The sequence below is a fragment of the Porites lutea genome, chromosome 4 (genome assembly GCF_958299795.1).
Source record: "Porites lutea chromosome 4, jaPorLute2.1, whole genome shotgun sequence".
Lineage (NCBI taxonomy): Eukaryota > Metazoa > Cnidaria > Anthozoa > Scleractinia > Poritidae > Porites > Porites lutea.
In genome coordinates, this window is record NC_133204.1 from 40,454,249 (window position 1) to 40,466,999 (window position 12,751).

Genomic DNA, 12,751 nt, shown 5'->3' on the forward strand with positions numbered 1-12,751 from the left:
TTGAATAAGTCAAAACCGATGAAAATTGAATAAATGTTTTTCTTTCTCCAACTGAAGTGGTAGATCCTTTATTTAGTAAAAAGATATGAACCCCTCTGTCAAGTGCTATGTAAACAAATTAGCGGTGTCATTGCGCTCCTACGTAGATCGAGCGATCAAAGTTTTTTCATAACAACATAGTGTGAATGTGAAGAAACTCCGTGGGGTTTAAAATCGTAAGGAACTCATGTAAGCATGCTTAGTTTCTCGGTCTGGTTCTTAAGCGTGGTGATGATAAACAAATCACTACCAATATGGTGCTGAAATTCGTTCAACACGATCGACCTACCTGGCATTTGATGGAAATGGTATTCACTTCACAGGCGCTTGTTATGATAAAAAGAATGACAAAAAACTGTTTAGAGTTCATTCTTTGGAATCGCTAAGAGAATGTAGTCGCCCTCGTTTCGCTTCCATCACATTTGCAAAGCACGTAGCGGAGTCTTTTGCATTTTCATTTCGCTGAAAACAATACCATCGCACGGAAATTGCAGTTCTTGCTAACAATGCAAATTGCAATTTGCATGATAACAAGGATTACTCGCATTATAATGGACATAGCGGTCCGAGATTAAACAAGACGTTAATTTCTAAATTTAGAAACAAAATTTTAAACTCTTCAGCACTTCGTTACAGTGATGGAACGGAATAAAATCATCAAAATGACTCACAATTTTGCCGAAATAAAAAACGAGTATTTTTTGCACCATAAACAAACGCACGGTTAGTTAAAGAGTTGCAACAAAAATTTCGAATAGTTTTGTTTGCTTTGTCTAGAGTAGTGGCCAGAAAATCGGGCTTTTGGTGTAACAAGTCCTTGAGGCTCGATTAAGTAATCGTCCTCGTTCTTGTTAGCTGGTCAGTGTTCTTCTAATTTTGAGAAGGAGTTGAGGGACATGCAGCTTTAGCATGGAATTTTTTAAGGCATACTCCTTTTCTTGAAGTATGACAAAGAAACTCTAGCTTTCACTGTAGATTATTAAGAATTTCTTACAATGTGACTAGAGCGTTTTCTGCTGAAATGATCATGTTCGGTCCCGCAGTTTATCAGGTGCATTATTATAAGAAGAGAAGAGAGCTTGACTCTTATCTTTCGCTTTCTTTTCTCTTATCTCAGTTTTTGTTTCTCGTTTCTTTTGTTCTCATTATTTCTTTTTGCTTGGATTCTAGTTTTACTGGACTGATTTGGCAACAACGCTGAGAAACGTCAAAACGGACTTCAAGCTACTGTTGAGAACGTGGTCGTAATGGCTACAAGCTTGGTCAACGCTAAAAGAGGTGAATTTATTAAAAGTCTTTTTCGCAAGCTGATAATCACGTAAAATTGTTGAATCTCTGACAATTCAAATAAAAGTTTTTGACCGATGGTCCAATAACGTATTTACTCGATTAAAGCAGTTTGAAGACTTGGAAGCAAAATTTCACTGAACTTGACCCTTTAAATGGAAACTTCTTGTTTCTGAAATCTGCTCAGTCTTCGTCATATTACGAGTCAAAGTGCTAACGATTATCCTGTCTGCTTTTCGGAGCTCAGGCTTTCCCGGCTTTCGACGCAATGCCAGTGAATTTCATGTATACGTGAGCTTTTTATGAGTCTGTTTGTAATAACTTGAATGTGTTATTCCTTAGATTAGCTAAGACGACATAATCTTTAAGGCCGTCCTTCATTGTCTGTTAGTACAGGACAAAAAAATTAATCAGCGATATTCTAGCTCAAACGAAAGAAAGCTTCTTATATTTGCCACAACATAATTAATTGCACACAATAGTTCATCACAGTTCTATCAAATACGTTTGCCGGGCATTTTTTCACATAGGACAGTTCATTTCTTGTTGCTCCGAAGACGAGTCAAGTACTATTGCACAATCCTTTGATAAAAGAAACCCTATATGAAGTCTATTAATGATACCTAACATATGGGTGTACAAAAAAACAGGGCGTCAACAAATCTCCAATAACCGTTTGAAAGAAACCGACCAGACAATACCTCTTTTGTTTCCACGTATTGTGAACGTCTGGCAAAGAAACTGGGTGGGCTAAGAGCAATAACGCAATAATCAACCAATCAGATCGCCAAGCAAATTCAAGTCGTCGGCACAAAGGGCGGGAAAAATCTTGTTTTTCTAATGATTGGTTTAGCAAGTGGCGCGAGACTTGTAAGCCAATCAAAAAGAGTAGCTATGCAAACCAAATGCTTAGGGGCCGACCATTTGACTTTTGACGGGGAGGGGTTATGGATTATTTGGTTTTGGAAGGGTTTTTTTTTCCCCTGACATACAAAGCCATTGTATGCCAGGTATTTCCTTGCAAGATTTTTTTCCCCTCGAAATCAGTCTGCAGGATATTTTTTTCTGAAATCACCCTTACCCCTTACCCCTGCCTTAAAAGTCAAATGGTCGGCCCCCGAACAGGCTTTAATAAAGGAAAAAAAACCAACCCACTCACCAGTCACACTTCAGGTTGACAATTAACAGAACCTGGGAAACAAGAAAACACAAAACAAGTCACATACCCAGTGACAGAAATCAACAGCTTTTATTACTTCCAAATACATATATATTTATTTTGTGTCTAAAAATGTGTATGTTAATTCACAGAAAAGGTCACCAGTCTATGTTAATCGTTAGCGAAGTATGTAACTTCCTTTTCAGCATTTATTTTTAAGACAGTTATTTTTCGGTTATGCGCGAGATGTTAGCAGGAAATTTTGAGCAATTTAACAGCTCTCCAAATTTGTTAGAAATTACACTTTGATGAACTTTTCAAAGAAAGGTTGTCTCTGTTATACTTAGCCTGTTGAAATTTCTATAAGGTAAATGGATTACAGTTTGGTGTTTGCTACAATAGAGAGATTTAGAATCATATTTACGGCGAACAACAGACGTCAATTTGTAGCTTGTGACCAAGTTTTTCCTTTACCTATCGCCAACTCTTTATTATATGTGCACAAAAAAATTTATAGTTTCACGCCATACAATTAATACTTTGCACATTTTTTCCCTGTCCATTTTCCATTTTGAGAAATTGTCAACTTGAATTTGACGTCTGCCGTAAAACTGATTCTTAATCTCTCTGATCCCATTAAAAATTCCCGAAACTAGCGTAAATATGACTTCATTACATCTCCAATAAACTTGAATCACTGGGTGCGAGGGGTGTATGCCGTAAGCATGCGCAGTCAGAGTTTATTCTGAAGAAAGGCATGAACAAGAGGAAACACATCTTTTCTTGTTGCCTTGACATTCTCCTGATCATAAACAAAACAGTTCTCATAACTTTCACTGCGTTGCTTTAATTTAAGTTCGGCTGAAGTACACAAATAATCTCCAATTTGTCCAGAAGCATCTTGATTTGGACCACACACAGCAAGCTGTTTACTTGGAGGTTCATTTAAGCCATCCCCAAAGTAGACAAACATTATAACCAGTACATCCAAGCATGAAGATTCACAATATTCCATTATGTGATGTTGAACTTGTGCTCTTGAAAAGAATTCTTGCAATGACAACCCGCTGACTGCGCTGATGCTGACACTTAAAGCTTCACTACTGTCATTGGGCAAGGCTTTGTAATCTTTCCGTAAAAGGTCCGGGGTGGAGATGGCTGACACATCAAATTTTGCTAGAAAATAAGTTTTGACGTGAAGACTTTATTTAAAGAAGGCAACACTTCACAGTTATAAAAGAACTGATGAACTTGTGGCCCTCTATTAACATAAAATCCATAAAATAGTAAAATAATTTAACAATGTTATCATAAAAAGATAAAAATATCAGTTAGCTATACGTGACCCCCAATCCCCTCCCTTCACATTCCCTTCTTGCTCAAATACATTAAGATGCCAGACGCATTGGAGTGAACAGGTGAGAATATGATTATTGACGAGAATAACCTGAGAAAACAGTCAACATTTGGCGACACTACCACTGGTTTCCCCGCCAAATGATGCCTGAGAAACGAGCGCAGAAATTCCATACTGATGACGTGTGACTACCCAGATCTTGGTAGTGCTTCTGATTGGTCATGATGAGAAAAAAAGGAAAAATTTCTATATCTATAACTTTTTTAGTTTACTACTGATCTACAAAACTTGACGATATGAACAATAGCAACGGTATGCAACATGGGCTGGGGAAAATATACCTTCACATTAAAAACAAATTGAGGGTAGAGATTACACTAGGCAGAAGCCTTCAAAATGTTATCCTGACTTCTATCGGAATCCACAAGTCACTATCAGCTACTATCATTCCACCTTGCAATGTGCAGCTAAGTTTTGTGAACTAACCTTTACTGAGACCTACATACAATTCATCCACTGCGACTGGATGTTGTTCCATTAATCTGCTAACAATTTGTTCGTCTTTGTCTGTTGTTTTACCAGCTCTGGGATCAAGATTAATCGTGTCTAGAAGTATTGTTCCTAATAAGAGGCTGCACATCATATTGTCCAGTATGTCTACAGCCAAGAGCTTTTCAGCCACAAGAGTACAGCAGGATCCCACTAGCTCAATAGTCTTGTTGACTTTCAGTTCAGCTGGCCACATATCTCGATGATGGTCTGAAAGATATCATAGCTTGTGTACAGACGCCCCCTCCCCTCAAAAAAAAAAGGGAAGAAGGGGAGGGTACATCTGAACACAGGTTAAGATATTATTGTTATAAAAAGAAACAAAATTCTCCAGTTAACCTCTTACTCATACAACATGATGGACATATTAGCTAGAAATAACCAACTAAAGACTTTCTCACCCTGCCAGCAGAGTGTTTCTTTTGCTTGCTCAATTTTGGTGTACTGGAGAAAGACTGCATGAATCGTGTAAAATCTTTGTTGAACATGCTCAGGGGTGGATCCGGGATTTTTCGTAGCAGGGGGTGCACCACTAAGGAATGGCATAACTGACTGGTGAGGTCAACAAATTTTAAAAGGGAAAATGAAGAAGGCTTTTGACTAGGCAATAACATAATGTGAACTGCTGAGAATACATATCAAACAATACAGCAGATTTTTTTGCAGAATACCAGTTGTATTAGAAAGCCACAGGTCATCTCGTGGACGGGGGATGCACACCCCCTGCACCGTCCCCCTAGATCCACCCCTGATGCTCTGCATGTTGCTGGGATACAGTTATGAACACAGGCAAGATAGTCGTGCGCATGGTACAGCAGGCTGACCATAAGCACTGCCAACCTTTCAAAACAGACTGATACTAAGAGGGAATTCTCTAAACCTGTTTGTAAAGGGCAGACCTGTACAGCTTACTTACACACTCACCTAAAATTTCAATGACAGCAGTCTCCAAATATTTTTGTGCTTGGACTAAAACATTATGATCTACTAAAGTGAGTTTCAGTTTCTTTGTTTCCATCAAGGTTTCTAACTCTATATCTTCTATAAATGTGAAGAAACCAAGATCAAGATGAAATTGTTTGAATAGAAACACTGCTTCTGTTCGCAGGCAGAAATCTTCCCTTGGTATGTTGAATACAGGAACAACAGCTGTTTGTTTTGCTGGAACATTGGACAATGTCTTGCAAGAAAGAAAACTAAAATCAGATTCCTTAACATTGTTAGAAGTACATGTATGATAATTACTGTTAAAGTTGTTGACTTGTTGGAATCGATGTGTCTCACTTAACATGTTAGATCACCCACATCCAATTTTGATAATTATCAAAGGAAGACCTATTTTTGATTGATATATCTCTGATCATTGCTCTGTGTTGTTGCAGTCTCTGTGCTTCCAGACCACTGCATGCTAGCAAGATATTTGAAATTGTGGACAAACATTGTTTAGAGATCCACTGTCTTTGTAAATGAGTAATAGTCAACTCTACCTGTCCTTTTATCCTAATGTGAAACAAGAGACCTGTAACTTGGCTAGGATGGAAATTAGGTGTTGATGATATTTGTAACTGGATGCCAAACAATAAATTAAACTGAACGATGATAAAACTGAAACAGATTACTGTAACAGGTCTGTTATAATTATTATGGCCTCCTGGAGTACCAAATTAATTAGCTACAGCCTGTATAGAATATGTTTGCAAGACTTATATGCAATGAAAGTAAATAAATTATTGTTAGATTACTCCTTTATTAGTTGGTTTAAATTGGTTGCCTGTAAACTTTAGAATTGAATTTTAAAAAATCTTCTTAATAATGTTTTTAAGATTGTTAAGAGCTTGGCATCTTCTTACCTAAGTTCATGGGGGGGGGGGGGGGGGGGGGGCAAGGTACAAAAAATATTCGTGCAAGGGAAAATTGTTTAAAACAAGTTGTGAAAACATCCCCGAGTCTCTACCCCCCCCCCCCCCCCCTCTTCTCCAGGTGTTCATTTTCCTGCACAGAACACGAAAACAGAAATTACGATTGGGTGTACCATAGGCAGCCCAGTAATAAATTACAGTAATTTATGCATTAGGTTAGGCACATGAAAAGTTCCACATTGAAACCAAGTCACTCCTCAGTCCAAATTCCCATGTGGGCCACTCGACCATAATTTAGGGGTCGACCCAAATTAGATATGTTGGACTTAATTGATTCAAATGTCAACTGTTTGATGTACTTAATTGAAGGGATTAGGTTTGGTACATGAAAAATATTAATGTTTGAACTGCTCCTTAACTACTTACGGTTACCTGTTTTATGCGCAAACCACTAATCCTTTGAAAAATCATTCTTAAGGTGACTCGACCCAGTTTTTTTGGGGGGGTACCATCCTACTTTGAAGCTCTCTGGTATCCCCACCTTTACTTTTATCGTAAGTTTAACACATAGAATGGATAACATATAGATCAATCTACAATATAACATAAAAATTTTGGCAATCGGAGTAAATGTCACGTGGTTATAATGCCACGCCCCTTTGAGGTCTGAGTCGAAAATCTGTTGTTGCCGGCATTTTTTCGTGAAAATCTCTCGGCTACACATAGTACGCATTAGTGCCTTGCGCTGAACAGAGTTTCACCAAAATCGCAAAGACCCAATTCGAGAAATTCAGCGGTTTCCAAATTTAGGTCATAATTTATGCGAAAATGATAAGCAAACTTTACACGAATTATATCTAATAAACTATGAGATTCATCTCTTTATTTTGGGCATCGTTATAACAGATGGGTCCTTGCAAGTCAGCAAAACGCTTTAGGGCCTTGTAAATGCGCGCGATTTCGAGCAAAGCAAACATATAGAAATTATAGTTTTCGCTATTTGTTGACGTTTATCAGCGTTTAAGAGTCCTTCTCACGAAAAAAGCATTTTCTTAAAAATTCGTAGTTTTCTTTCCTTCAAATTTTTTCAGGGCCACAATTGATTAACTAACTACCCGGACTCTGAATTTCATGGTCATTGAAAAACTGTGACATTATCTTCTTTAAGCCCAAACTTGAGTAAACATTGAAGATTTTTAGCGTTTTGGCTGAGTTTGTGCTTTGGGAGTTGTCTATTGTTTCTAGTCAGTCATTATACAGCATTCTTGTTCAGCACGCGTGCAATGACCGCGCTTGGCTGACTTCCGAATGCTCACCGAGATATAATAATTTTGGTACAGTGAGACAGGCCATCGCGTGATACATAGAGGTTTAAGTCACAATTTTTAATCAATTCTCGTGCTTCTTGTGCCTTTGCAAAAAAATCAATAAGTGCTACACACTAAATCTACTTACTATTAAAAAAATATCATTTTTTCATAGGTTAAATGCAAGCCAATAATTAAACCAACTCGTGACGGGAATATCTCGGTGAGCATTCGGAAGTCAGCCAAGCGTGGTCATTGCACGCGTGCTGAACAAGAATGCTGTATAATGACAGACTAGAAACAATAGACAACTCCCAAAGCACAAACTCAGCCAAAACGCTAAAAATCTTCAATGTTTACTCAAGTTTGGGCTTATAGAAGATAATGTCACAGTTTTTCAATGACCATGAAATTCAGAGTCCGGGTAGTTAGTTAATCAATTGTGGCCCTGAAAAAATTTGAAGGAAAAAAAACTACGAATTTTTAAGAAAATGCTTTTTTCGTGAGAAGGACTCTTCAACGCTGATAAACGTCAACAAATAGCGAAAACTATAATTTCTATATGTTTGCTTTGCTCGAAATCGCGTGCATTTACAAGGCCCTAAAGCGTTTTGCTGACTTGCACAGGACCCATCTGTTATAACGATGCCCAAAATAAAGAGATGAATCTCATAGTTTATTAGATATAATCCGTGTAAAGTTTGCTTATCATTTTCGCATAAATTATGACCTAAATTTGGAAACCGCTGAATTTCTCCAATTGGGTCTTTGCGATTTTGGTGAAACTCTGTTCAGCGCAAGGCACTAATGCGTACCATGTGTAGCCGAGAGATTTTCACGAAAAAATGCCGGCAACAACAGATTTTCGACTCAGACCTCAAAGGGGCGTGGCATTATAACCACGTGACATTTACTCCGATCGCCAAAAATTTTATGTTATATTGTAGATTGATCTATATATTATCCATTCTATGTGTTAGACTTACGATAAAAGTAAAGGTGGGGATACCAGAGAGCTTCAAAGTAGGATGGTACCCCCCCAAAAAAACTGGGTCGAGTCACCTTAAGCAAATAAAAATATTTTTGATCCCAATTTTATCTCCTTATATAAGGAACATTTTATTTTTACATTTGCTTCCATGAACAGACATACCTGAAAAATGGAAAATGCATAAACGAGCGATGACACCATTGAGTCAAGATCACAAGCCTCATTTCCTAAGACAACATGAACCTCATTGAACTCGGTGAGATTCTTCAAGCAGACCTTTATAAATGAAGGAAGGAATAAAAACATTTAGCAAACTTCCATTAATTTTGTGGTAATTTGTTACAGCACAACCACTTCCTTTGGGTTAACAAGTGTTATGCAAGTATAGGTGCCTTGCGATTGGACAATTTTACTGTATAATGCACAAAGCTACTCAGACTATGCAAAGGAATCAAGTTAGTAATGACAACTTGGAACTACACATATCATGACTTAGAAATTGCATGCAATTTATCCTTTATTCTCTTTCAGAAAGTAGATGTGTCTGAACCTCTTTTGTGGTTCGATTATCGTAATCGACCACTCCATCTTCAAATTTTTGGTGGCCTTTAAGGGAGGCTCCACTGCATTATACTACAACACAAGAAATTTCTGCAATTTGATTGGCTTAGAGCAGTGGTATTTCAGCTTAGGCTATGAAGCCCTAAAATTCGCTGTGGCTATATGGCCGGTAACCGGTCAAAGTTTTCAAAACACTAAATGACCGGCAGTCCTATATTCTCAGTAAATTTCACAAAATCAAAAAATCCCAGCTAATCTAAATTGTCAAATTTTGATTAAGAAAAGTCAAGTGATCCTGAAATACTTTATAGATCTCAAGTTTAGCGTTTGGTTTACGCTGGGCTCAGAAGATGAAACCATGTTTTGTGACATTTAGAACTTTTTTCACCTCCACTGCCGGTCAAGGTTTTTAAACTGTTATACGTCGATAAAGAAAGGTCAGTCTACTGTTTGGTTTACGCTGGGCTCAGAAAACGAAACCACGTTTTATGACACTTAGAACTTTTTTTCAGCTCGACTGTCAGTCAGGGTGTTGAAAACACTAAATGACTGGCAGTCCTATATTCACAGTACATTTCGCTTGACTTTTCTTAATCGACATATGATAGTTAGGTTTAGCTGTATTATTTCGATCTGTGAAATTCAAGGAGAATATAGGACTGCCGGTCATTTAGTGTTTTGAAAACCTTGACCGGCAGTCTAGCTGAAAAAAAGTTCCAAGTGTCACAAAACATGGTTTCGTCTTCTGAGTTCTTTTGAGCCCGGCGTAAACCAAACGCTATTCTTGAGATACATAAAGCATTTCAGGATCACTTGACTTTTCTTAATCAACATATGATAGTTTGGTTTAGCTGGATTTTTTTGGATTTGTGAAATTTACTGAAAAGACAGGACTGCCGGTCATTTAGTATTTTGGAAACCTTGACTGGTTACTGGCTATATAGCCACAGCATTTAAATTTAGCTGTCATAACATATTTCGGGTCAATGTGAAATGATAAAACTTTTTTTCTCCCTCCAGAGTCAGTGACCAAAACAGACAACACGCCACGAAAGCTGAAGTAAACGCTTTAAGCACAAACTTACACTTATCTTAAACACACTAGTTGTCTCTCCTTCGTGTCCTTTCGCTCACTCCTTTTGCCCTGGGCCGTGTTGTTCAAAGATGGGTTACAGGGCACCCAAGGTTAGTGCGAAATTTGAATTCAGATTTGAAAGCATAAAAAGTATATTCAGTTGTTCTGTCAACAGGTTAATGATCGGATGCTCTTAAAAAAGACAGAGAAAATTACTCGAGAAAATGCTTTTGAACAAATTCAACCCTGGATTAGCGCTAATTGGCCTCGAACAACTGGGCCCTGATGTTCTACACCTACATCCACTGAACCAATACACTAAACTCCCCCACAACTATCCGGTTAAAGCTTCGAAATACTACATTATTTGCTAACCTGCAAGTAATTATTGACTTGTAAAAATAATTCAAAGCATAGCTTGTGTATACGATTAAGAAAGATCGAAACAAAGCAAAACAAAACACAACATCATAGTACCTTCGAATGCTTTAGAAAATCCTCCATTTTGAATTTTGCTTGGCGGCTGCGCGGTCGTCTGCGCGGGAAAAAATAACTAGTGCTCAGTCCCTCACAGCAGCTTAAGCCAGTCGACTTTCTGACTGGTCGACTCTGCTGGACCCGAAAAGCTCGGGAAAGGAGGCCCGTAAGGGATGGTAGGCCAGGGAGGGCGGGTTTCAACACCGGCTGAGATATACACAATCTCCCCGACAATCTCCTTTTGGCTGGAGTAAATTCAAACTCAGTGCCCTGGCGTTTTTCCTCGCCGCTTCGCCGCTCGCTCGCACGTTCTCGTGTGGCTCGCTTCGCTCGCCCAAACAGGAGAGCTTGCTCGCATGCTTGCCTCCTCTACGCTTCATTCATGTGATCAGGAGAAATGTTTCATAACTCTCAGAAGTTTGCACCTTTTGATTCCATGAGTTCAGTGTACGAGAAGAAAGATGAATAAAGATTTCTTAGCTTACCACTACGTTTTTGAATAGTGTCGACTTCTGCGTTTTTGTACGTTTTTCTTCCAAATCTACACTCCGTTCTCATTAGAATACCGTAAAATTCCGAAAATAAGCCCCGGGGCTTATATTTTTCAAAGGCCCTTTTTGAGGGGCTTATATACAGAGGGAAATTTGCGTTTCAAAACCGATTGGGCTAGCCTTATAGTTGGAAGGAAATTTACCGTTTTTGCTTGTTTTTACTTTGTATTTGAGGGCAATTTTCCAAGTACAAGCCCCTCGGGGGCTTATGTTTGGAGGGGCGATTTAACGGAGGGTTTTTTTGCGTTACCGGTTTGGGGGGCTTATACATGGAGGGGCTTATTTTCGGAATTTTACGGTATATTTTGATTTTTTATAGGAATTTCGAGGCTGAAATTCGTGAAATTTTAAGAATAACCCCCAGGCTGAGATTTTTAAAAGCATACAATTTTGTGTGTTGAAAATCTTGAAATACCCCCTGATACAATTATAGGTTTTTAAATTATTTCTTTCTCTAAACGGCAAACCTAGCCAACAAAACGCAAAACAACATTTTTATAAAAGTAAAACTGAGTGTATATTAGCCAAGATTTCATTCCTTCAAAAAAAGGCTCAATATAGGGTCGGAGTCATTGGTTCAATAACTGATTGAAAATTTTTAAATGAGTAAAAAATAAGTGGAGTTGTTTAAGATTGTGAAAAAGGGGTTAAATAGTGGATTTGGGAGTTAAGAATATTAAGGGAATGAATAGTAGATAAATACTAGGAAGTCCATCCCCACAACAAGGTGTCCCTATGCTCATTAGAATAAAAACATATTTTTTAGATTTTCATCACTCAAAATCATCATCCTCTTAACTTCCAAATCTCAGCCTCGATATTCTTATAAAATATATTCTTACAGAAAAAAAAGGGTGTATGATAACATTTAAAAATACACATATTTTGGGTGGGGGGGGGGGGGGGGGGAATCTATAATATGAGATGTCTATACTTCTGACGTTCTGACGTACGACTCCATTCGTCTAACCTGCGGCACTATCTTAGTTTCGTTTGGTAAGTAAAAATCCGGCGAGTAAAGCGAAATGAAAGAGAGTCTGATACAACCTTCTATGAAACTTTCGTAACGTCCGTGCACTATCACGAGTCACGACAAAGAAGCATGACACTGACTCATCGTGTAACACTTCGCGAATGCCGGGAGAATGTAGAGAAACAGGAAATTAAAGCGGAAAACAACAAAATCTCTAAATGTCGTGCTCACCAAAAATAATCTCGTAAAGTTAGAGTTACTTTACTCAAACTTTATTTCAACCACATACAGTACAATGGAGGTAAAAGTATTGAAAGGGAAAGAATACTCAAAAAGTGCTGCAGGACCATACTAGAAGGAACCCCAAACTACCTATTAAACCTATATTTACATATAGCTGATTCAATAAAGGTTAGGAATTGGCAATTGGGTATTGGGTATTTGCGCATACCAAACAATGCAATGATTTGCGTAAGTGACGACCAAACAATTGCTCCCTATTGCCCATTCCCAATGCCCAAAGCAACGTTTATTGAACCAGATGCATACAAAGGAATTCCAAAATT

At 38.1% G+C, this 12,751-nt stretch overlaps 1 protein-coding gene across 1 annotated transcript; it reads right to left on the reverse strand.

Moving 5' to 3' along the window:
* Positions 1-2,556: 2,556 nt before the first annotated feature.
* Positions 2,557-8,822, reverse strand: LOC140933577 (exopolyphosphatase PRUNE1-like). Its single transcript, XM_073383182.1, has 4 exons — positions 8,711-8,822; positions 5,316-5,571; positions 4,329-4,601; positions 2,557-3,661 (listed from the first exon to the last, which is right to left on the reverse strand). The coding sequence occupies exons 1-4, from the start codon at positions 8,747-8,749 to the stop codon at positions 3,219-3,221; spliced, it is 1,011 nt and encodes a 336-aa protein (XP_073239283.1). The 5' UTR covers positions 8,750-8,822; the 3' UTR covers positions 2,557-3,218.
* Positions 8,823-12,751: the final 3,929 nt, after the last annotated feature.

What these genes read in the sequence shown, in the direction of transcription:
- LOC140933577 (XM_073383182.1), bottom strand. Translation starts at nt 8,749, where the DNA reads ATGGTGTCATCGCTCGTTTATGCATTTTCCATTTTTCAG. An exon ending in ATGCATTTTCCATTTTTCAG is followed by an intron (nt 5,572 to 8,710) that starts GTATGTCTGTTC and finishes CTTTCTTGCAAG; the next exon opens with ACATTGTCCAATGTTCCAGC. An exon ending in GTATGTAGGTCTCAGTAAAG is followed by an intron (nt 3,662 to 4,328) that starts GTTAGTTCACAA and finishes CTTATTTTCTAG; the next exon opens with CAAAATTTGATGTGTCAGCC.